This window comes from Manis javanica, chromosome 3, assembly GCF_040802235.1.
Source record: "Manis javanica isolate MJ-LG chromosome 3, MJ_LKY, whole genome shotgun sequence".
NCBI classification, from domain to species: domain Eukaryota; kingdom Metazoa; phylum Chordata; class Mammalia; order Pholidota; family Manidae; genus Manis; species Manis javanica.
This window is the reverse complement of record NC_133158.1, coordinates 172,607,904-172,633,316: the sequence shown is the minus strand read 5'-3', so window position 1 is coordinate 172,633,316 and position 25,413 is coordinate 172,607,904. Positions and strand designations below refer to the sequence as shown.

The window sequence follows — 25,413 nt, the reverse complement described above, 5'->3', positions numbered from 1 at the left end:
TGATGTGAGTGCATTCACAGGAGGTATTCTCCCAAGCAGAAGTCTAGCTTTAGAATTTAAAAACAGCTTCCCAAAATAGAGTTAGCATATGTATTGAGGAGAAAGTTAGACAGTTATGAAAATGAGTCCCGTCACCCACCTCATACTGCCACAAAACAAAACTAGTGATGGGACATCCTTCTTACTGGCAAATTGGGGGACAGGTAGACAGCCACTGGGTGCACTGTATCTGAGATCTCTGCATCTGTTTCCTGGGAGCTGTGCTGTGGTCTCAGCAGGCTGGGTGGGACCCCACTGGAGCCTGGCTCAGACTCTGCGCAGCCTCTGTTAACCCTGCCAGTTGTCCCAGGCTGCTGCCGCAGGTGGAGGCCAGTGGGTCCTCCTCAGAAAGCTGGCTGGCTGCTGCGCCGAGGTGGGGGGACCCACCTGCCCGAACTGGCTCCCAGGCGCTTCAGACACAATCTGCTAAAGGAAAGGTCAGTCTCACAGTCAAGGTGATCACGAATATTCACTTAGGGCCTCTGCTCTGTCCTCTGGGAGGCACTGAGAACAGGGAGGACAGAACTCTGAGGCTGCGACTCCCCAGAGACCCTCAGACTAGCGGAGAGAAGGAACATCCCAAGAACCACAGCGGAGAGAAGGAACATCCCAAGAACCACGTAGTTCCAGGGTAGACCGGAGAGGCAGAGTTTCTCTGTCACGGGGCCAGGCCCTGCCCAGGCTCCGCTCCTTCTCCCCGCCCTGCCCCTGTCCCCTCCCCCCAGGGTTCTTCGGCCTCAAGGAACTGGTGGGGGGTGGGGGTGCGGGGTAAGGAGGAGGAAGGGCAGGGAGCCCCTGTTGGGCCACAGGAAGGGGTAAATCCTGTGAGGTCACCGAGCCCTGGATAAAAGGGTGCAGAGGTGAGTGGCAGAGCATTCGTTCACCAGTCTCCTGAGGACCCCAGACATGAAGCTCCTCTTTTCCGCCCTGCTGTCCCTCGGGGTTCTTGGTGAGTGCCGGTGCCTGGGGGCGCGCCCCCTCTGGTGGGCGTCTGGGTCCCTGCGCCCAGCCTGTGGGTGCCCGATGCCCGCGCCGGCGGCCCGCACCAGCTCCTGCTTCCCCCTCCAGCCGGGAAGTAGGGCCGCGGGCAGCCCGCACACGTGCCTGGGGAGGGGCCGGAGCGGGGATCCCCTGAGCCGGCTGGGGCGAGCCTGAAGCTGCCCAGAGCAGAGCTTCCCAAAGGGCTTTCCGGGACCCTGCCCCGTTTTGTCCTACCAGAACCTTGGGTATTCATAGTACTGTCAAACGCTATTTACAGGGGAGGAAACTCTGTGACTCAGAGAGGGTGAGTGACTTGCCCAAGACACACAGGAGACTGGAGTTCAGAACCCAGCTCCTGCAAGGACTCTAGCTTGGGCAAGGAGGAGCCTTTCTGAGCCTTAGTTTCCTCATTTAAAAAGTGGTCGAACCATCTTCCCACACAGGTGGAAGAGGAGGCAGGGTGCCAGCTGCTCAGTGGTAGGCAACGAGAGCACACACGTCCACTGCAGAGAGGCAGGTCTAGTGGCACAGATCCTCCTGACGCGACCCCTCTGTCAGACGCTGTGAGAGAGAAATGAATGATCTCTGGCTTTAAATGCGCCCAAACTACAAGGAGCTAAGTAGAGGGGACTAAACAATTGTTTATCTGGAGCCAAGCAGCTGAAATAATTTCTGGGGTGTTCAGAGGGCCCGTGCCAGTGATGGACATTAGTGATGTGAACGCCCGAGGGCAGTGCTGGCTGCGATGGAGGGAGGCTCGGAGGCCGCAACAGAAAGGGCTGATAGCACCAATCCTAGGCTCTGTGAGAGGGTCAGAGGGATGAGCGCATGCCCTCAGACCCAGGGGGAGCAATACCATCCCTGCCTTCTGGTTCCTTCTCCAGATTCCTTCCCTTGGGTGCTGGTCATCCCTTTCTTCTCTAAGGCAGGATTGTGCCTGGCCAGGACCAACTGCTCAGGACCAACTTCCCTTCTGCTCCCTGATAGGTTGCCTGCTGGGTCCACAATACAGGGTTGGGGTCACCTAGGTTGGGGTGCAGAGATGTAGCAAGCCTTGCTTTGCTGTAAGTGCTCACGGGCTGTGGTCCAGGATTCTGGATGATTTGCACCAGTGGGTTCCATTTTCATTTGACTCATTGGCTGTCTTGGCCCCCACTGAAGTCAGCAGTTTAAACCCTGCAGGCAATGGGATGGGGGCAAGTATTCTCAAGTGTCACTCAGACCCCACTCTATTGTGAGGAAGGAGTGGCAGCTGTCCTAGGGGATTCCTGCCCAGCTCCCTATAGGCATCCAGGCTGGCAGAGGTGGGGCAGTGGGGTGGGGAGGAGAGTGTGTGTGTGTGTGTGTGTGTGTGTGTGTGTGTGTGTGTGTGTGTATGTGTGTGAAGACAGCTCCACCCAGCTCCTGTGCTTGAGACCAGGGCACTGCATGCCTGCCCAGGAGGAATCTGAGGACAGGTACTTTCAGGAAGAGTCCATACAGACCCAGGGGGGCAGCATCTGAGTGGCTGCCATTGTTAAAGTGCTGGCTGGGGGTGTAGGCAGGGCCAAACCCAGTGCTTCAGGGAGCACTTGATCCTGAGGGGCTGGTGAGGGCTGTGGGAGGGCATGGAGGACTGGTGTGTTCTGCACCTGGCCTCTGGTGCTTGGGGGCTGGCACTGTGGATCTCAGAAAGCCCCTCAGGGGCCCCTGGGCTCTACCCTTCCAAGGGGAGGAAAGGAGCTCTGCCCGGTTCCCCATTCCTGCCACTGTTCATGCCCTCCCCTCACGTGAAGTACACTCTCCTGTTCCATTTTGCTCTCTCCCTTCACCCGCAGGTCCCTTCCACTACTAAGATAATTACTGTCACCAGCTCCCTGTTGCTGCCCCTTCTTAGTTTTCTGTGCTTTTCTCCTTGGTTCCAAGGTTTCAGTCCATGCTGTTCCCTACTCTAGGCAGGGCTCTGATTCCTGCTGTCTCCCATGAGTCACTGCTTCACTCTGTCTGGAATAAAAGCTTCTTGGATGAGCACCAGGGACTTTGATGATCTAACCCCAGACCCTTCACCAGCCCCATCTCCACTGCAGCCCTTCTCTAACCTAGCCAGCCTAAAGCTAGCCTTGTGCTAAGAGTGGGGGTTTTGTGTCTGATTGCCTAGGTCCATATCCTAGGTACAATATTTATTAGCTGTGGGACCTTAGGCAAGCCATATAACTAGTTGAAATCACACTTCCCTCAACTAGAAAATGAGGATATTGGCAGAACTCACAATAAGGAGGGGCTGAGGGTCAATGGAGAGAGAGCATGTGAAGTGCCCTGGCATAGAATGTGCCTGCAACGTTAGCCGCACAGCATCTGTTCTTTCCCCCTGCTGGAATGTCACCTCCCCTAATTACCGACCGAGATCATAGGGACCTCACTCCTGGTTTGATATTTGCTCTCTTCTAGAGGATTCATCATGCTTAGCTTCCTTTTCTTTGTTTTTCTGCCTCTCCAGATGAGAGGTGACATCTGGTCCTTCTACTGACATGTTCCTCTGCATGACCCACAATGCTGTGTATACAGAGGGTATCTTGTAAATGCCACTGTGTCACAGATGGCTGAATCTGATTGGTCTAATTCCACTGCAGGACAGTTTTATGAGAGCTTCTGAGGATAGATTACATTTACTAGGATTTCTCTGGAATGTTGGCTGGTGGGGGAATGTGTGGCAGTGTGCTCCTATAAACCCCTGCTGACTCAGCCTGGGAGCCCACACCCTCCCAGTGCACTCTAAATACCTTGGTGGGTCTGACTGTGCAGAGGATGGTTCATGAATAGGAGGTGGCAGAGGGCTGAGTATTTTACCCCAAAGCACATCCAAAGGTGAAGGGGGCTTTTGCAACCAAGTGCTTTTTGTTTTTTATAACAGCTTTACTGAAGTATATTTCACATATTATACATTTCACCAATTTCAAGTGTACAATTCAGTTATTTTTAGTAATTTTACCAATTGGTGCATTGTCAATTTTAGTACATTTTCATCCTCTCAATAAGATTTATTTATATAATTTTAGAATCTGCCTGTCAATTTCTGCAAAAGAAAAAAAAAAGGCCTGCTGGAATTTTGATAGGAATTGTGTTGATTCTCTGTATCAATTTAAAGAGAATTACTATCTTAATAATATTGAGTCTTATAAAACATGAACATAAATTTACATTTATTTAGATCTTCTTTAATTTCACTTAGCAAAATTTTGTAATTTTCAGTTACAAATCTTACAGTTTTTGTTAAATATTGCTAAGTATTTAAATATTTTTGATGTTATTATAAATAGAATTATATTCTTAATTTCATTTTTCAGATCATCCAATGCTTGTATCTGAAAATATAATTGCTTTTTATATATTGATCTTGTATCCTGTGACTTCATTATTAGAACTAATGGCCTTATAGTTCTAATAGCATCTTGTGGACTCCTTAAGGATTTTCTACATCAAGGATCAGGTCATCTGCAAATAAAGACAGTTTTATTTCTTCCCTTCCAGTCTGGATGGCTTTTATTTTTCTTGCCTTATTGCTGTGGCTAGGACTTCCAGTACTATGTTGAATAGAAGAAGTGAGAGTGGATACCCTTGCATTATTCCTGATCTTAGGGTGAAAGCATTAAGTTTTTCACTATTTTAATATGATGTTCATTGTAAGTTTTTCATAGATGCCCTTTATAAGGCAACCATGTGGTTTTTAAGAGCTATGAGCAATGGTACAGTCTTCTCCCTAATTGCATAGATTCCAACAACAAAGGCAAGCTTGGCAGGAAAACCAGTTTTTCAAATGCAGAAGTGAATGGAGGTAACTCAGGAACACTGATCTACTTGGTGTACAACTTACCACAGCTACTGATAAGGAGTCAGCTTACTTCCTTAATTCCTTTGGCATCCTCTGGGGAGATGCTTTTAGACACAAGAGTCTAGAGGGACCTGGGTTTTAGGCTGGGCTTTGTCACTGCTGAGCAGCCAGTCACTCAGCCTCCTTAAGAGCCAGTTTTCACATCAGTAAAACAGTAAAACAAGAGCAATAATCCCCTTCCTGCCTACCTCCCAGGTTCAAGTGGGACAAAGCAGGTGGAAGAACTCCATAAATTGATACAAGGGATCATCTTCAGTTTTTCTGGGGTAGAAAATATTTCATTCATAGAAAGGAAAAGAATCTAGGGGTTCTGATTTCTACTGTAATTTATTGAGAATCACAGGTCTCTGGCAAGCACAAAGTGCTCCTTAGGCCAGCAGGACACCTCCACTTGAGGACAGTGGCCTGACTTATTTACAGAATGGAGGGGGTAGGGGAGGCACGGAGAGATGGAGGAATTGGAAAACTGTGATAGAGGATAAGGTTGTCTCTCCCATGGGCAGTGGTTGAGGCTTACTCTTTGACGTCTTTCTCCCAGGACTATGTCTGGCTGCCCCTAGGAGAAGCGTTCGTTGGTGTACCATATCACAACCAGAGGCAACAAAATGCTCCAAATTCCAACAGAATATGAAAAAAGTGCATGGCCCCTCTGTCTCCTGTGTTAAGAAAACCTCCTACATTGAATGTATCCAGGCTATTGCGGTAAGTCAGCACCATATGTTGGGTGAGATCAGATTAAATGGAAGGGAAAAGGATGGAGTAAAATACACAATGTGCTTTCACCTAATCCCTCTGCTTTTCTTTCTGGGCAGAGGAAAGTTGACTCCTGTGCAGCTGGAGCTGCCCTCTCTCAAGGGACACAACACTATTTTGAAAGCAGAAATTAACATTCTAAAGCAGGGAGAGCATGTACTGGGATCCCAATCTAAATTGACAATATTTGGTAAAAATGACACAGATGAAGTCATACTGGATAAATACGTAACACCAGAAAAAGTCAAGGTTGCTCTGAAAGGCAAACCTCTAACCCTGAGAGAAATAAGCTTAGCTGGGCAGAGTCACCATGTCATATTGGTAGGGGAGGGCCTGCCCAGACACTGAGCATTGGACAGACATTTGTCCAGGACATTTTCAGAGAGAGAAAGAAAGGGAATCATGAAATGTGGGTGACTTCAGATTCTTTTTTCTTTTCTTTTGAGATATAAGATCTACTGAAATAATTTTTACTCACACAGTAAATATGTTCTGTGCTCCTGCTGTGTGCCACAGTTGTGTGTCCTAGCACAGTGTGGGGGGTTTATGTTTCCAACAATATCTTTGGTTCTTGGAATAGCACTTCAGGAAAAGAATCTAGTCTGAGCATATTTTAAGCTTTATGTCACAACTGTGGCCTGTGGACAAATGATGTCAACATTCTTTGCTGGTTTTAAGTGAAGATTCCTAGACCCTATTTTGACTTATTCAACCAGAACACCTGCGATGAGGTCACAAAACCTGCCTTTTTAGTAAGAGCCCCATGTGAAATCAATTCTACATGCCATACAGCAAAATAAAGTCAAGATAGATTAAGTGGTAAAAAATAAAACATGTATTATTGAAAGATGAGGGGACAGCTTAATAAGGAGAACTGTAGAGGAAAGAGAAATCTCATAGCTTTTAAGCAATTAATTAAATTGTGAAGTAAACTGATTTTAAAATACAAAAAACTTACTTCAAATTAAAGAAATAATTTAGAAAGTTTCAGCATGAATCTGCACCAGGTGTAACAAGTGATCACTATTTATACTCTATAAAGAATTAATTCAAACTGCTAAGAAATGTAGGATCATATAAGGAAAATGATATGAACAGGGTGTTAGTAAAGGGAATATGCAACTAATAAAAACACTAATGAAACATTCCCCTTAATAGAGAAATACAAATCTAAGCAATTTGTTAGCACTTGCATTTTTTAAATAGTAGCACTTAATAAAGTGCTATCTTTAACAATAAAAGCCTGTCTTGCTGGTGATTCTATAGCATAACTTATCTTCACAGTCCATTCTACACGACATTATGAATCTTCTGGAAAGCAGAATGGCAACAGCAGCCAGGACTATCATGAAGCCAGAACATGCTCTTTGTCTGGGTGATTCGACCCTCAAAGGTCTATCCTAAGGCAATAGGTCATCAGAAGGAAAAAAGCTATGAGGACAAAGCTGTCCATGAAAACACAGTAAAAAAGAAAAGTGTGGAACATTTGGGGGAATTATTTAATAAATTATGGAACAACAACATTATAATAAAATATTATGAAGTCAATAAAATCAATAAAGGTCCTACAGAAGTAAGAGAATGCATGCAGTTTTAGATGAACAAAACAGTCCACAAAATATTATCTACCAAATTTAAAATAAAAGAAATATGTAGGCATATGAGAAGTAACATGCTAAAGAGGATGACCATGGTTTATTATGATAATTTTAAGATATTGTAGTAGTTATGTTTGCTATTTAATAAAAAAGAAATTTAAAGAAATATGGAGCAAAAACAGGAGAGAAACATTTAGAACAAGCAACTTCAAATAGAAATAACAGTGAAGCGCAGGGTCAGTGGAGCAATATAGGCAGGTAGGCAAAAAAAGAGGCAATGTGCCAATCTCAGGAGTTAGAGCAGTTGGGCTGGTTCCCGTTGCCCAAAAAAAGGGACCCTCAGCTCATGCAACCTCTCGCAGGACATGAGTGGACATGATTGAAAGCAGACTCTTTTGAAGATCCTGCCAGTCATGGAGCCTTCTGGCATCCAGAAATCCACTTGCCTGGATTAGGGCCGGTTTTCTCCTGAACCCAATTTGGCCTCTTCACTTTCAGGCAAACAAGGCAGATGCTGTGACCCTTGACGGTGGTTGGGTGTTTGAAGCAGGCCTGGCCCCCTACAACCTTCGACCTGTGGTGGCAGAGGTCTACGGGACTGAAGCAGGTGAGTTCTCCCTGGAGACCCAGACACTGGGGTGGTCCTGCCCTTGGCCGTGGGCTCTGTGGAGGGAAAGTAGATGAGAAGCAGAGGTGGGGGCTCAGACAGCACCACACTTGCAGGGAATGGAGTCCTTGGGCTCTTTGGGTCAGATGCTGATGTGCTGGGGAGGACACGTGTGTGCTCTCCGGGGAAAGAGAACAGGCTCTGGGCCGTTCTGCCCTGGATGACTCTGCAGGATACAGCTCCCCTTCCCACCAGGAGCTTGGGCAGGCTGGGCTATTTTTCTCCCTCTCGTTCAGGCTAAGAACTTTAAATTCTCTCTGCTCCTTTACAGAGCCACAAAGCCACTATTATGCTGTGGCCATAGCGAAGAAAGGCACCAAGTTTCAGCTGAACCAACTGCAAGGCGTGAGGTCCTGCCACACTGGTCTCGGCAGGTCCGCTGGGTGGAATGTCCCTATCGGGATACTTCGTCCATTCTTGAACTGGACAGGGCCACCTGAGTCCCTTGAGAATGGTAAGACGGCTGGGGGATGGTGGGTGACCTCTGGCAGGAGTCTCTACTCCAATTTCATACACAGCCCACCTGGGGATCCCCCAGGTGAACGTGCATGATGAATCCAAGGTGGGGGTGAGGTTAACTGGCTGGAAACATGCCCTGGGGCTGCTGCACCAGCAGCCCTTGGGAGACGCAGCTGAGTCTGCTCCCAGCCAAGGTGTGCCTCTCTAAGCTCCTGACCTGCACAGAGGCTGCCTGGCCAGGGTGGAGGACATGGCTCTCTGCTCATGGCGAGTGTGCACTGGGAGGTGTAGCTGGACGTGGCTGGGTGGGCTCACACTGTGCTTCATTTCTCTGTGTTCAACAGCTGTGGCCAAATTCTTCTCTGCCAGCTGTGTTCCCTGCGCTGATGGAAACCAGTTCCCCAGCCTGTGTGAGCTGTGTAAGGGCACAGGAGCAAGTAAATGCGCCTGCTCCTCCCAGGAACCTTACTTTGGCTACTCAGGTGCCTTCAAGTGAGTGAGACTGTCTTCATCTCCCCAGCAGCCTGAGTGTCACTGTCCTCAGGCCAGGAGGCCTTTTCTCTGGCCTCCCAGTAGAACTCAGTCTGCTAGTAGGGACCATAGAGGAGGTTCCATTCTCCTGCTGCTGTGCAGACAGAGGAACTGAGTCCAAGAGTTGCCCGGCATGATCCCTCCAGGGCCCAGGGCCCCACACGTGTCCCTATACCTCTGTACCAGCCTGATGAGCAGTCACCTTAACAGTGGCCTATTCTGTCTCCCCAGAGAACCCAGAATTTGGTTTTGTCCCTGTGTTGTCTTCTTGTTGACTTCCACCCTCCTCTGACCACAGAGGGTCTGAAGGAGGCTTGTCATGAGATGGCCAGTCCCAGGCTCTAGGCCAGCAGGGCAGCCGGAGTGTCCAGGCTGGTGGTCTGCCCACCGGGCCTCTCCATGTGCAGAGATACAGTGAGAGCTTCCTGACCTGCCTCTGCACTTGACGCCCCCAAGCTGTTGCTGGCACCACTCCTCTGCCGCCATCTGGGTCCAGGCGTTTTGCAGAGGCAGGCTCACCACCTGTCCACCAGCCAGGGCACTTTGCCTACGGAGTCCTGAGAGAGAAAAACCCACATGGCCAAGGATATTAAGCCTTTATGCTCTGGTGTAGAGGCTTCAAAACTCTCTTTTACAAAGAAAGACATAGTTTTGCCCTTTCAGCTCTTAAAGCAGAAGGCTGGGGGTGTCTGGCCAGCCCCTGAGCCCTTGCTCCTCAGCATCTACCTGGAGGAGGCCCTGCCACCTTCCGAGTGGAGGTGCCGCAAAGCCTCAGAGCCCCGTGCAGATGGCCGCCCACCCACAGGAGACACACCGCGGGGCCCTGTTCCACCGGACACCGGGAGGAAGCCAGGAGGGCCGTTCTGTCCTGACCTTTCCTATTGCACAGGTGCCTGGAAGAGGGCGCTGGAGACGTGGCTTTTGTCAGGAACAGCACAGTGTTTGGTAAGAGGGGAGAGAAGAGCCATGGACTCTGCTTCCTTTTATTTTATCATAATTCTGAGTATTGAGCTTATTGGGTTCCTCACTTCTTGGTACAATATTACAAGCTTGTCTACAGGGCACAGCTCTTATTTTAGATTATTTCATAATTTAAATGGTCAGTTTTCTTTAAACCTTCCATGACCACTGCCTTTCTCTTCTCCTTAATAGAAGCCCATGCCAAGGCACTTGACGCTTGTCCTCCCAGATGTACAAGGTCTTGCAAAATGTATAGTGTGCTGGTTTGTGCTTCTGGGTTCCTTGTCATTGGAAACTATGCTGTTGACATGGTTTTGCACTCAGCACCTGTTTTTAGACATTTCTCTGTGGTGGTGTATTTCTAGTTCACTGGTTCTATCTAACTAGTTCACTAGTTCTAGTTGAGGGATGCTCCACAGAATGTACCCACCAGATTTGATTTATCTGTCACCCTAGTGATGGACTAGGTCACCCTGTTCTTCCCTCTACCAAAACGGCCCTTATGTGTGTCCTCTTGCTGTCCCTGAGGGACCACACATTGGGACACAGGGTATGCTTGGCTGAGCACATTCTACCCGGGGTCACTAGAGCCGCCACATGCAAGGCCACTAGAGACAGGGCCACTAACTGCATTTCACTCAGGATGACCAGAGATGGGCCTACCACACTCGCCCAGAACTATCAGGTTGTTCTTGGGAATTACACTCCCAGCACTCTGCAGTGTTCTCATTTCCCCACAACTTCAATCTGGGGTATTTTTGACTTTGATATTTTTTGTTCAAATGATGGCTGTAAAACAATAGATATCTCACTGCTGGTTTAATTTGCATTTTTCTGACATCTAGTGAGTTTGATCCTCTCAATATATTTGCTAGTAATTTGGGCTTTCCTTTTTTATTTTATAATCTTTGACTATTTCTTAATTGAATTTCACACCTCTTTCTTCATGACTTTGATCCAAAGATAAGAGTTCCTTCTATCTTAATGTCAAGGCATGGTTAGCTCTAAACTTTAGGAAGATCTTCTCTCAGTTAAAAAAATCTGTCAATAGCATCCTTTGTTGAACAGAAGCCCAAACAAGATATTGATAGCATCAGATTCATCAGTTTTGCCCTATTGGTTTGTGTTGTTGGAGTCTTTTATTTTTTATTTATTTGTTTTTAAATTGTTTTATTAAATTATTGATATACACTCTTATGAAAGTTTCACATGAAAAAACAATGTGGTTACTATATTTGCTCATATTATCAAGTCCCCACCCATACCCCAGTGCAGTTACTGTCCATCAGTGTAGCAAGATGCCACACATCCAGTTTGCCTTCTCTGTGCTACACTGTCTTCCCTGTGACCCCCCACACCATGTGTACTAAACGTAATACCCCTCAACCTGCTTCTCTCTCCCTCCCGACCTGCCCTCCCACACCCCTCCTCTTTGGTAACCACTAGTCCCTTCTTGGAGTCTGTGAGTCTGCTGATATTTTGTTCCTTCAGTTTTGCTTCATTGTTATACTCCACAAATGAGAGAAATCATTTGGCACTTGTCTTTCTCTGCCTGGCTTATTACATTGAGCATAATATCCTCCAGCTCCATCCATGTTGCTGCAAATGGTAGGATTTATTTCTTTCTTATGGCTGAATAGTATTCATTGTGTATATGTATCACATCTCCTTTGTCCATTCATCTCCTGATGGACACTTAGGTTCCTTTCATATCTTGGCTATTGTAAATAGTGCTGTGATAAACATAGGGGTGAGTATGTCTTTTTGATTCTGAGAACTTGTATTCTTTGGGTAAATTCCAAGGAGTGGGTTTCCCAGGTCAAATGGTATTTCTATTTTTAGTTTTTTGAGGAACCTCCATACTGCTTTCCACAATGGTTGAACTAGCTTACATTCCCACCAGCAGTGTAGGAGGGTTCCCCTTTCTCTGCATCCTCGCCAGCATTTGTTGTTCTTAGTCTTTCTGATGCTGGCCATCCGTACTGGTGTGAGGTGATATCTCATTGTGGTTTTGATTTTCATTTCCCTGATGATTAGTGATGTGGAGCATCTTTTCATGTGTCTGTTGGCCATCTGAATTTCTTCTTTGGAGAAGTGTTTGTTCATATACTCCACCCATTTTTTAATCAGGTTATTTGCTTCTTGGATGTTGAGGCATGTGAGTTCTTTATATATTTTGAATGTTAACCCCTTGTCAGATATGTCATTTACAAATATATTCTCCCATACTGTAGCATGCCTTTTTGTTCTGTTGATGGTGTCCTTTGCCATACAGAAACTTTTTAGTTTGATGTAGTCCCATGAGTTCATTTTTGCTTTTGTTTCCCTTGTTTGAGGAAATGTGTTCAGGAAGAAGTTGCTCATGCTTACTTACATTCAGGAGAATTTTGCCTATGTTGTCTTCTAAGAGTTTTATGGTTTCATGACTTACATTCAGGTCTTTGGTCCATTTTGAGTTTACCTTTGTGTATAGGGTTAGACAATAATCCAGTTTCATTCTCTTGCATGAAGCTGTCCAGTTTTGCCAACATCAGCTGTTGAAGAGGCTGTCATTTCCCATTGTATGTCTATGGCTCCTTTATCATACATTAATTGGCCATATATGCTTGGGTTTATATCTGGACTCTTTTCTGTTCCATTGGTCTATGGGTCTGTTCTTGTGCCAGAACCAAACTGTCTTGATTACTGTGGCTTTGTAGTAGAGCTTGAAGTTGGGGAGTATAATACCCCCAGCTTTATTCTTCATTCTCACGATTGCTTTGGCTATTCGGGGTCTTTTGTGGTTCCATATGAATTTTACAACTCTTCTCTCTAGTTCATTGAAGAGTGCTGTTGGTATTTTGATAGGAATTGCATTGAATCTGTAAATTGCTTTAGGCAGAATGGCCATTTTGACAATATTAATTCTTCCTGTCCATAAGCATAGGATGTGTTTCCATGTATTGGTATCGTCTTTGATTTCTCTCATGAGTGTCTTGTAGTTTTCAGAGCATAGGTCTTTTACTTCCTTGGCTAGATTTATTCCTAGGTATTTTATTCTTTTTGATGTATCTGTGAATGGAATTTTTTCCTGATTTATCTTTCTTCTAGTTCCTTGTTAGTATATAGGAATGCCACAGATTTCTGCATATTAATTTTGTATCCTGCAACTTTGCTGAATTCAGATATTAGATCTAGTAGTTTTGGAGTGGATTCTTTAGAGTTTTTATGTACAATATCATGTCATCTGCAAACAGGGACAGTTTGACTTCTTCCTTGCCAATCTGGATGCCTTTTATTTCTTTGTGTTTTCTGATTGCGTGGCTCGGACCTCCAGTACTATGTTGAATAGAAGTGGGGAGAGTGGGCATCCTTGTCTTGTTCTCGACCTTAAGGGAAAAGTTTTCAGCTTCTTGCTGTTAAGTATGGTGTTGGCTGTGGGTCTGTCATATACAGCCTTTATTATGTTGAGGTACTTGCCCTCTATACTCATATTGCTGAGAGTTTTTATCATGAATGTATATTGAATTTTGTCAAATGGTTTTTCAGCATCTGTGGAGATGATCATGTGGTTTTTGTCTTTCTTTTTGTTGATGTGGTGGATGATGTTGATGGATTTTCGAATGTTGTACCATCCTTGCATCCCTGGAATAAATCCTACTTGATCATGGTGGATGATCTTTTTGATGTATTTTTGAACTCTGTTTGCTAATATTTTGTTGAGTATTTTTGTATCTATGTTCATCAGGGATATTGGTCTGTAATTTTCTTTTTTTGTGTTGTCTTTGTCTGGTTTTGGTATTACAGTGATGCTGGCCTCATAGAATGAGTTTGGAAGGATTCCCTCCTCTTCTACTTTTTGGAAAACTTGAAGGAGGCTGGGTATTAGGTCTTCACTAAATGATAAAATTAAGTGATGAAGCCATCTGGTCCAGGGGTTTTGTTATTAGGTAGTTTTTTGATTACCAGTTCAATTTCCGTGCTGGTATTGGTATGTTCAGATTTTCTATTTCTTTCTGGGTCAGCCTTGGAAAGTTATATTTTTCTAGAAAGTTGTCCATTTCTTCTAGGTTATCAGTTTATTAGCATATAATTTTTCATAGTATTCTCTAATAATTCTTTGTATTTCTGTGGTATCCATAGTGATTTTTCCTTTCTCATTTCTGATTCTGTTCATGTGAGTACACTCTCTTTTTTTCTTGATAAGTCTGGCTAGGGATTTATTTATTTTGTTTATTTTCTCGAAGAACATGCTCTTGCTTTCATTGATTATTTCTATTATCTTATTCTTCTTGATTTTTTAAATTTCTGCCCTAATGTTTATTAAGTCCCCCCTTCTACTGACTTTGGGACTCATTTGTTCATCCTTTTCTAGTTTTGTTAATTGTGAGTTTAGACTGTTCATATGGGATTGTTCTTCTTTCCTGAGGTAGGCCTGTATTGCAATATACTTTCCTCTTAGCACGGCCTTCACTACATCCCACAGATTTTTGCATTGTTGAATTATTGTTGTCATTTGTCTCCATATATTACTTGCTCTCTGTTTTTATTTGGTCATTGATCCATTGGTTATTTAGGAGCATGTTGTGAAGTCTCCATGTGTTTGTGGGATTTTTCATTTTCTTTGTATAATGTATTTCTAGGTTCATACCTTTGTGGTCTGAGAAACTGATTGGCGCAATTTCAATCTTTTTGAATTTACCGAGGCTCTTTTTTGGCCTAGTATATGATCTATTCTTGAAAATGTTCCATGTGCACTTGAGAAAAATGTGTATTCTGCTGCTTTCAGGTGTAGAGTTCTGTAGATGTCTGTTAGATCCTTCTGTTCTAATGTGTTCGTCAATGTCTCTTTCTCCTTACTATTTTCTGTCTGGTTGATCTGTCATTTGGAGTGAGTGGAGTGTTAAAGTCTCCTAGAATGAATGTATTGCATTCTATTTCCCCTTTTAATTCTGTTAGTATTTATTTCACATATGTAGGTGCACCTGTGTTGGGCGCATTGATATTTTTAATGGTTATATCTTCTTGTTGGTTTGACCCCTTAATCATTATGTAATGTCCTTCTTTGTTTCTTGTGACTTTCTTTGTTTTGAAGTCTATTTTGTCTGTTACAAGTACTGCAACTCCTGCTTTTTTCTCCCTATTAGTTGCATGAAATATCTTTTTCCATCCCTTCACTTTTAGTCTGTGTATGTTTTTGCATTTAAAGTGAGTCTCTTGTAGGCAGCATATAGATGGGTCTTCTTTTTTTATCCATTCAGTGTCTCTATGTCTTTTGATTGGTGCATTCAGTTCATTTACATTTAGGGTGATCATTGATAGGTATGTACTTATTGCCATTGCAGACTTTAGATTTGTGGTTACCAAAGGTTCAAGATTAACTTCCTTACTATCTAATAGTCTAATTTAACTCACTTAATATGCTATTACAAACACAATCTAAACACAATCTCCTCCTTTTTCTTCTTCCTCCATTCTTTATTATTAGGTATCATATTCTGTACTTTTTCTATCCCTTGACTGACTTTGGGGGTAGTTGATTTAATTTTGCATTTGCTTAGTAATTAACTGTTCTAGTTTCTTGACTGTGGTTTTTTTGTTTTTTTTTTTTACCTCTGGTGACAGCTATTCAACCTTAGGAACACTTCCATCTATAGCAGTCCCTCCAAAATACACTGTATAGACATTTTGTGGGAGGTAAATTCTCTCAGGTTTTGCTTATCTGAAAATTATTTAATCCCTCCTTCAAATTTAAATGATAATCTTGCCAGATAAAATATTCTTGGTTCAAAGCCCTTCTACTTCATTGCATTAAATACATCATGCCACTCCTTTCTGGCCTGTAAGGTTTCTGCTGAGAAGTATGATAGCCTGATGGATTTTCCTTTGTATGTGACCTTATTTCTCTCTCTGGCTGCTTTTAGTAGTCTGTCCTTATCCTTGATCTTTGCCATTCTAATTATTATATGTCTTGGTGTTGTCTTCCTAGGGTCCCTTGTGTTGGGATATCTGTGCACCTCCATGGCCTGAGAGACTATCTCCTTCCCCAGATTGGGGAAGTTTTCAGCAATTACCTCCTCAAAGATACTTTTTATCCCTTTCTCTCTCTTCTTCTTCTTCTGGTACCCCCATAATGTGAATATTGTTCCGTTTGGATTGGTCACACAGTTTTCTCAATATTCTTTCATTCTTAGAGATCCTTTTTTCTCTCTGTGCCTCAGCTCCTTTGTATTCCTATTCTCTAATTTCTATTTCATTTATCATCTCCTCCACCATATCTAATCTGCTTTTAATACCCTCCATTGTGCTCTTCAACAATTGGATCTCCAACTGGAATTCATTCCTGAGGTCTTGAATATTTTTGTGTACCTCCATGAGCATGTTTATGCTTTTTATTTTGTAATCTCTTTCAGGAAAACTCATGAGGTCGATTTCATTTGAATCTTTGTCTGGTGTCGTATTCATAATTTTACTTTGAACCAGGTTCCTTTGGTGTTTCGTATTTGTATATGGCACCCTCTAATGCCTAGAAGCTCTACTCACTGGAGCAATGTCAGGGGTCACAGGGAAGTGGTATTGGTGCCTTGGGGGAGGAAAGAGCTGTTTCCTGCTCCCCGGCTGCTATGTCTGTCTCCACTGCCAGAACCAGTGGGCCGAGTACACAGGTATAAGTCTCTATGTTTTGCATTTGTAGTTGCTGTAGATGGGGCTTCCCTCTGGCTGGCCTAATGCCAGGGTATGTTTTGCCAGTTTGCGAGTCAGGTGGGGCTGGCCGGGAGAAAGGCGCAGTAGGCTGCATATCATGGAGGGGGTCTTTGGAGCTCTGTAGCCCACTAGGTAGCTGTAATGCCTGAAGATTGAGAAAGTTCCCAACCTGCTGGGCAGAGTGTACCTGGACAATTTTGTTTACCATTCCTTTCTCTTGAGCAGCAAGCTCTGTGCAATCCTTGCCCCTTTAGCAGCCCTCTTGCTGTTAGGAAGTCTCTTGAGACTGCCCACCTTTCTTTTGTCCCAGTGCAGCTGGATGTGGATCCCTGCTTTCCACAAGGAGCTGGCATCTCAGTCTCTCCAGGTATTCTGCCTGTCTTAGCTTTCCAACCCCCTAATCATAAGAGTACCATGAAAGCACCATGAAGTATAGGTTTGTGCTCCCAGAGCAGATCTCCAGAGTTAGGTATTTAGCAGTTCCAGGCCTCCACTCCCACCCCACTCTGTTTCTCTTCCTCCAGCCAGTGAGCTGAGGTGGAGAAAGGACTTGGGTCCCTCCCTGCCATGGCTTTGGTAAGTTACCCTGTTCCATGAGGTTTATTCTTTTCTCCAGGTGCATGCAGTTTGGCGCAGCCCTCTTTCCTGTTGCTCTTTCAGGATTCATCGTATTAATTATATTTTCATATTATATGTGGTTTTAGGAGGAAGCCTCTGTCTCACCTCTCATGATGCCATCTTTAATCCTCTCTTGAATCCTTATCTGGAGTCTTTTAAAGATGCTCTCTTCACCCCCAAATCATAAAGATTTCCTACAATAAGATTTAAAGACCACCCTCCCCAACACACATTTGTTTCCATGTATGCCACCTAGACAATTAGATACGGATTTGGTTCCCCACTTTCCCCCTTTACAGTGAGGCCATTTTCCTCACAATAGCAACTACACACAATTTTATCTTTTCCTGCTGATATGTGGAGTCACTGTTACATTAACTTTGTATAGATCCACGGATCAGTTTCTGAGCTATTTTGTTTCATTGGTGTATTTGTGTTTTTCTGCTTTTATTATCTAGCTTTTAGTGGAACTTACTATCTGGGGGGAGAAGGGAAGAGAGAAAGAGAGCCTTCTCACCTTATACTTTGCTGGTCCTTTTCAAAAATTTTTAACTGAAAGTTTAGAGTTATTTTTTGAATTTATAAAAACATCATTCTTTAATTTTAATTAGAATTGTTTGAATTTAAATTGACCCATGAAAAGACATATTCTTAATGTTAACTTGTCTAGTTACTGATCTTGATAAATCCCTCCCATTTGATCACACCTTTTTATATTCTTTAATAGGACTTAAATTTTTCTCTTTGTTGGTTTTCTGCATTTCTTTGTGAGGTTAATTATTAGCTATTTAATGGTTAGTTGCTGTTATAGTATTTTACATTCTATATTTTTTTCTGTTTGGTGATTGCTAATGGGGATAACACTGAATTTTTGTGGTGTTACCCTGCTGAACTCTGCTGTTAGTTTTATTCTCCCTTGGTTTTGTTGGCTTTTCTATGTAGATGATTACATCAACCTTAAATATTCGAGTTTGTCTTTTTCCTTCCAGTGTTTACATCTCTTTTATTTCTTTTGTAAGTTGTGTAATCCAGGCCAGGTGGTATTGTGTTGGCAGTGAGATAGCTAGTATTCTTGTCTTGTTCCTGACCTTGAAGTGAATGTTTATATTTTCTTATTTAAGTATGATTTTGCTGTAGCTATTTTGGTAAATGGCATTTACCAAGTTCAATAATTACCAAGTTCTTTATATTTCTGAAATTAAAAATAAATCACAAATAGATGTTGAACATACGCTGGGATTGTTGAACATACGCTGGGAACACCCCTGGGATTGTCTCTACTATGTTACCCTTTTCTGGTCCCATGGTCATGGAAACAGATGGGGTCTGGTGCAGCCTTGTTGGCTTGCCAGGCAGCAGCTGTAGCAATCCCAAGGCAGCCTGTATGATCCAGTCAGGGGAACACTGGGCTGGCCCCCTGCACCTATTAAGGTTTGGATGACCTCATGGTTTTTCTCCTTTAATCTATTAATGTCATGGATTACTTAAACTTTTTTGATGATCAGCCATCATTTTTTAGTGGAATAAATTGGACAGCCTTAATCCTGATCCAATATTTAAAAAAATACTCAGGTTGAGTTAGCATATTATTTGAGATTTTTGTACTTACGTTCATAGGTAAAATAGGCCTGTAATTCATCCTTCCTGTACTTCTTTCTCTGATTTTAAGATCAAGGTTGTACCAATCTCATAAAATGACTTGGACAAATTACTGTCACTTTATATATTCTGAAGCAACTTCATGTTGCATAGATTAGCAGTTCCAAATTGGGCTGAACTCACTCATAAAAAGTCTTTTCCCTTCTTTTGATATACCCAGTGTTGGGAAGTGGCTCAATTGTATTTCTTACCTTAAAATTATTGTCATTTTAATTCTTTCTAGAGATGTGGGTAAGGCAGCACCCCTGGCTGGCCCCCCTGGGATTGTCTCTACTATGTTACCCTTTTCTGGTCCCATGGTCATGGAAACAGATGGGGTCTGGTGCAGCCTTGTTGGCTTGCCAGGCAGCAGCTGTAGCAATCCCAAGGCAGCCTGTATGATCCAGTCAGGGGAACACTGGGCTGGCCCCCTGCACTTTGTGGGTACTGACTTTACCTTGTAGGTGTTCTGGAGCAATCCACTGCCTTTTGACTCCTAATTTTGTCAACCACTCCAGCTCAAATTCCATGGGGGAAGGGGAACTACAGCTCATGCTACTGCTTGGAGTAGGCTCACCTGGCGTCCTCTCCCCCTCTCGCCTTCCCCCCAGAGAACCTGCCAAACAAAGCTGACAGGGACCAGTATGAGCTGCTCTGCTTAGACAATACTCGGAAGCCAGTGGATGAATATGACACGTGCAACCTGGCCCGGGTTCCCTCTCATGCTGTTGTGGCCCGAAGTGTGAATGGCAAGGAGGACTTGATCTGGGGTCTTCTCCGCAAGGCACAGGTATCCCACCCACAGTCCCCTCCTGCTCGGATTTGGTAGTGGGGAGGGTCCTTCCTTCCCTAACTTCCTGCTACTCAATGAGGCCTTGATCCTGTCACTGCACAGGAGTTTACAAGTTCAGTGGGCTGCTTGCCGAGGTTGTACTCTGGGCAGTGGAAACATCAAAGCCCTCCCTAGCCCTACCCACTGAGTGTTTCAGGGGCTGGGGCAGAAGTGGGTGGGGGGTCGAGGCAGTCTTCTCAGGACTCTAAGCGCTTGGACCCCAGCAACTTTCCGACGAAGCCACTGCTGAGCTGCAGTCACAGGGACGACCGGCCCTTCTGCAGGAGGGCGCCAGCAAAGGCTCCCGCTCAGAGGCATCCCTGCGCTCCAGAGGCTCTTTCCATGACGGTTTTGATCGCTCGTTTGTTTCTTTCTTCCCTATATACCAGCGGCATCGTAATTCTATTTTCCGTAATTAGGAAAAATTCGGAAAAAACAAGTCACCAGGGTTCCAGCTCTTCGGCTCCCCTTCCGGACAAAAGGACCTGCTGTTCAAAGACTCCGCCCTTGGGTTTCTGAGGATCCCCTCGAAGATAGATTCTGGACTGTACCTGGGCTTCAACTACCTCACCGCCACCGCGGGCCTGAGGGAAAGTGAGTGAGGCCAGGCGGGCCCCGAGGGCGGCTGCGGCGGGCGGTGGGCTGGGGGAGAGGCCGCCCTCCTGGGCGGGGCGCCCTGCCCGTCCTGGTCGCCGCCCGTGCCCTGGCTGCCGAGGTCCCCACCGTGGTAGGTTTGACGCAGTGCCCGTGACTTCTGCCAACCGAGTCAGGGCATGGTAGCCTGTAGGAGCGTCTCCGAACAGTGTCAGCCCCTGGTTCCTGCTGCCGTATGTCCCAGGCTGCCCAGCCCTGACAGAAAAAGCAGTTTGTCTCCTATGAAGCAAGAAATATAAACCGGAACCAAGAGAGCCAGGGTTCCTCCCAGGACGAATCCAGAGGCCTGGCACGACACGCCCCGTGCCTGGACTTGGCTGGCGACACCGCAGTAGGCCCCTCTGCCCCGGCTCTGATTCCCCTGGGGGGCTTGGGATGGAGTCTGGGTGAACCGGCAGCCGCAGTGCAGCCAACGGGAAGGGGGGGGGCGGGGCTCAGCGTCCCGAGGCCGTTTCCCGGGGCTGCTGCCTCTGCGTCCTGGAGCTTTTATCCCGCGGGACGGAGACATTTGGCAGGCCGTTACCCTAAGAGTGGACAGGCAGAATGTGAGCCAGGGAAGTCTCCAGAGGATGGAAATGGGAGCCGGCGTGGGGGTGGGGGGTCAGCCCGCCTGAAGGAGAGGTCGGGGGCTGGGGGAGGGGCAGATGCCCGCCTCCTCCGCTGGGGAAGCGGCTCCGTGTGCGTCCCGGGGTAGCGGGGTCGGAGCCGCTAGGGGGCTCGGCGTGGAGCCCGGGCTCCGGGGCCTGGGGGAGGAAGGGAGGCAGCCGGCCCGCCGAGCTCCGGGCCGCTGCCGACCCGCCATGGTCTTCTGGGCAGCGGCGGAGGAGGTGGCGGCGCGGCGCGCTCGGGTCGTGTGGTGCGCGGTGGGCCCCGAGGAGCGGCGCAAGTGCGATCAGTGGAGCAGCGCGAGCAACGGGAAAGTGACCTGCGCCTCGGCCGCCACCGCGGACGACTGCATCGCCCTGGCGCTGGTAGGCGGCACGGGGGGCGGGCGGGGGGCGGGCGGGGGGTGGGGCTGCTGGGCGGCGTCCCGGAGCTGGGGGGCTAACCGGCCCCGCACCGCCGCGCGCGCTGCGAGAGGGCGCCCTAGTGTGGGCTTGCCGCTCCTCGGAATGTAGGAGCAACTCACGATTATTGCGCATCATTTGGGAGTTACAGAAAGGTAGCGTGTGAAAAATAAACAAACATTCGATTGTGATCTCACCCAGAGATACACCAGGATTAAAATTTTGATAATTTCTCACTCCAAAGTTTCTCCTTACATCTGTGTTTATGTCCCTAACAACTCTAGATGGTACTAGTATATAGGTTTTGAGTTCTTTTCACTTAGCAGTAATTCATGGCCATTTTCCCACGTGCATACATATTCTTGAAAATACTTAAAACGATTTCAGGGTAGTGAACGTGGCTCAGTTTGCCATGACCCTATTCTACTTTGTCCCCTTATTTCGTTGTTACCAATAACCCTGTGATGCACAGCGTTGAATAGAAATCTTCATCCAAATCTCCAGCTATTTTTAATATAGTTGCAAAAAAATTATTACTGGGCCAGAGAGGGAAATTTCCAATCTTGATGGACCAGTGTTCCAAGGATGAAATGTGGGCCCATTCATTCTGATGGTGAGCCAATTCTGTTATTTCCGTTCATTTGTTGAACCACTTTTGTGTGGCACTGAGTGTAGGGCTAATGAGCTGAGACCAGGTGAGGCCAGCTCACCTGTCTCTTAAGTGAGGGAGACTGGTGGGGGGGTGGCGGGGAAGGCATCCCCAGAGTGCTTGCAGTAGAGAAGGGATTTTGTTCAAAGCACAGAGGGTTAGTGCAGCCTGCGCCTGGTCTCTCCAAACGAAACGACAGCATGGAAAGCAGGGGGAGCTGGTAGGGAATTAATGGCACTCTTGCTGTGTCCTTAGGGTGCTCAGTTCAAACAACCCCTGTCTCCTGCTGCTGCTTCAATGGGACACCAGACATAAAACCATTCTCTCAGGCAGCTGTACAGGCGGGCGGGACAGGAAACAGCCTCACAGTGGTGCTAGCTACTTGCTTTGCTTTTGCAGAAAGGAGAAGCTGATGCCATGAGCTTGGACGGAGGATTAATCTATGTTGCGGGCAAATGTGGTTTGTTGCCTGTCCTGGCAGAGAACCAAAGTAAGTGAGGTTTATTTCCTCTTGCCCATGAGGGAGGGCATAAGGAGGAGTAACCCCACTGGGTAGATCCAGGTGGAGACTTTAATATGGACAGATGCATTCAAACAGCACAAACAAACACACACCAGGACAACCAGGGGAAAGAATAAATGAAAGGGCTGTTAGCCACACTACTGGTTGTGTTGAGAACTGACAGTGCACAGATTGGTTTCCTCTTCTTAATTTTAAAATAGTTCAGTAATGTATAATATACACACAGAAAAGTACAACTAAGTGTACAGCTCCATCACACATCACAAACTGGTACATCTCTGTGCATAGGTCTCCAGATCAAGACAGCAAATTTCACATCCCCTGTGTCCTCCTGTCAGCGGGGCAGTGACTCCTGGCTTCAGATGGCCCAGAGCAGTGCTGCCTATTTTTGAACTTAATATAAAAGGAGTTGCACAGCATGTGCTTTTTCATGTTTCTTGTTCGGCTTAAATTTGTGCTTGTCATCCATATAAATGAGCGGTTGTAGGATGGTCAATCTGTATAGTGTTCCATTGTGTGGCTCTACCACAACCATTTATCCATGCTACTGTGGATGGACATTTGGGTAATTTCCAGTTGGTGGCTATTGTGAGTAGAGTTGCTTATGAACATCTATGTCCATGCCTTTTGGTGGACCTGTGTATGTATTTCTGCTTCACGGAACTGCTGGGACATCTCTTTGGATTTGATTCTGCATTGTTGAGATATAAAAGTTGATGATTTGTCAGTAAATCTGAGTGTTTAATAACATTTTGCTTGTCTCTAATCCTTCAGAATCCCAAAAAGGCGACGATTCAGCTTGTGTGGATAGACCAATGGAAGGTGAGTTGGAATCTGTCACTTTCAGGGTCAAGGGTAAGTTCTTGTTACTGAGGAGGGGGAGGTGTGCGAACTTTAAAAAAAATTCACAGAAAGAAAATGCAGCCATAGAAGCCGTAAGTTCTTTTGAAGATGCAAATAATTCATAGATGTGTAATTATAATTAATGTTTATATACTCACACCTGGCAGAGAGCTTTCAGAGTTACTCATCATTTTCTGGGCCATGTGGAAGGAGGGGTGTTAAATTGCTATTCATATGGGTGAAGAGACAGTGGCCCAGAGAGTCTCGTGAAGTGCCCTGGATCGCACTCCCATCCGTGGATGATACTGTGGCAGGTCCTGGTCTCTTATGCTAGATCCCATGCTCTGTGCACCACCTCCACCTTGTCTGCCAGAGCTGATGCTTCCTCAGCTTCAGAAGAGCTCTGCACTTGCTCACCCCAGAAGTCTGTCTGGTATACGCTATCAGGAAGAGGATGGCCTCCACACTGACCCCCTCACAGTGAAGGGCTGGTTTGAACTCAGCACAGGGGTTCTCGGAGACACACCCCTACGTCCGCACAGCACTTAGTCTGGTGGCTGTCACTGCTCTGGCCCGATGCATATTGCATATCGCACTTGATGATTTGTGTCCTGTTGGGCTCATGCTTGTTGTTCAGCGTTCACTGCTGTAGTACCCCATTTCTGAAAGTGAGTGGCTGGTATATAACTCAGGGACAGTGTGTGGCTGGTCAAGGACAGTGTCCAGAAATAACTTAAAGGATCAGCTCTTCTTACTATTTCACTTCATAGGCCAGACACAATCTTGCCTTTAACACAGAGCAGCAACTTATGCTTTTTGGGTCTGCCTGATAATGTCCGGTTGTCTGAGGGGATCACTGCCTGATGATGCTTCCTGACTGGTGACGGCCTGGGTTGCAGAGGACTGCCTTACAGTCGATATGCCAGGCCCCTGGAGGTTCAGACTTGCTCTCCTATCATCCAAGGCTATCTTGCTGTGGCAGTTGTCAGGAAGTCAGATGCCGACATCACCTGGAATTCTCTGAGAGGCAGGAAGTCCTGCCACACTGCCCTGGGCAGGACTGCAGGCTGGAACATCCCCATGGGTCTGCTCTTCAACCAGACAGGCTCCTGCAAATTTGGTAAGGTATCTGGAGGGAGTCCGGGGTGGGCTGTCCTGCAGGTGCATGGGGCTGTGGGGCCTTAGGGAAGGGAGGGCGGGGATTTGTAGGCTGACTGACCCACAGGCCTCTCTTGGTATCGGCACACTGTTCCTGTGGCCACCCCTGCAGTCATGGATGCTCTGAGGGGTTCTCTGCACACCTCCCCTGCCCCATCCGCCCACGCCACGGCGAGACCCCGGAGTGGCAGCCTGTTTCTGTGAGCCCTAATAATGGATACAGTTTCTGAAAAGGACAAATGTTATTTTTTAAAGATTCTTGGAGCTCTAGCTCTCCATTCCTCACAGGTTCTGGCTTCCTAATTTGGGAAAAGGCACCTGCCTGCCTCATAAAAGGTGACTTCTGTCACTAAACAGAACTGACTTCTTACTCCACACTGCAAAGGAAGCCAAATAAGACCTCAGGGTCTTATTCAGTCTGCTGCTGGGGCCGTCTGTCCCTGCCACACCCCACGCTCACATTCCATGCATAAGACATGCCCTCCCTGCTGTGGGCCTGGTGACATGGCAATGTGTGGCATGTTCTCACCCTGGCTCACCTCTGGTGCAGGTGGCCCCTCGGGCGGGGCCTGCAACATTTTGAATGCGTTTGCATCCTGGCTCCGGCCGGCTGTTGTGTGGCTCTGCTCCTTACCAGCAGTGGGAGCTGGCGTCCCTCTTTCCATCCCCACAGCGGCCTCTGCGGCGCGGGGAAGCTGCTCCCCAGCACTTCTCAAGGTTGGCATATGGTGTGGCAGGGCTGCATGAGTCTGATAACAGGCACTACTTGCTCCTTGAGTCAGGACTTTCTTTGTTTACGCTCTCCTTAACCCATAATAATCCACTTTAACTCCTTAAGTGCATTGTCACGTGGTAGGTTAATTCAGATTAGGTTCAGCTGCAAGAAAAGAAAACCCCAAATAATAGAAGCTTAAACAGGCAGAAGTTTATTTTTCTTTCATGTGAGTGAAA

General features: G+C 46.1%; 1 protein-coding gene across 1 annotated transcript in view; it reads left to right on the top strand.

The window, feature by feature from the left end:
* Nucleotides 1-831: 831 nt before the first annotated feature.
* Nucleotides 832-25,413, top strand: part of LTF (lactotransferrin) — a 31,571-nt gene continuing 6,989 nt past the window's right edge. The window contains exons 1-12 of the mRNA XM_037005611.2: nt 832-988; nt 5,427-5,590; nt 7,738-7,846; nt 8,178-8,360; nt 8,710-8,857; nt 9,786-9,841; nt 19,408-19,586; nt 20,048-20,222; nt 21,099-21,253; nt 22,338-22,428; nt 23,236-23,283; nt 24,269-24,424. Coding sequence (XP_036861506.1) covers nt 946-988; nt 5,427-5,590; nt 7,738-7,846; nt 8,178-8,360; nt 8,710-8,857; nt 9,786-9,841; nt 19,408-19,586; nt 20,048-20,222; nt 21,099-21,253; nt 22,338-22,428; nt 23,236-23,283; nt 24,269-24,424 — 1,507 coding nt within the window. The 5' untranslated portion in view covers nt 832-945. The remainder of the gene's footprint in view (nt 989-5,426; nt 5,591-7,737; nt 7,847-8,177; nt 8,361-8,709; nt 8,858-9,785; nt 9,842-19,407; nt 19,587-20,047; nt 20,223-21,098; nt 21,254-22,337; nt 22,429-23,235; nt 23,284-24,268; nt 24,425-25,413) is intronic.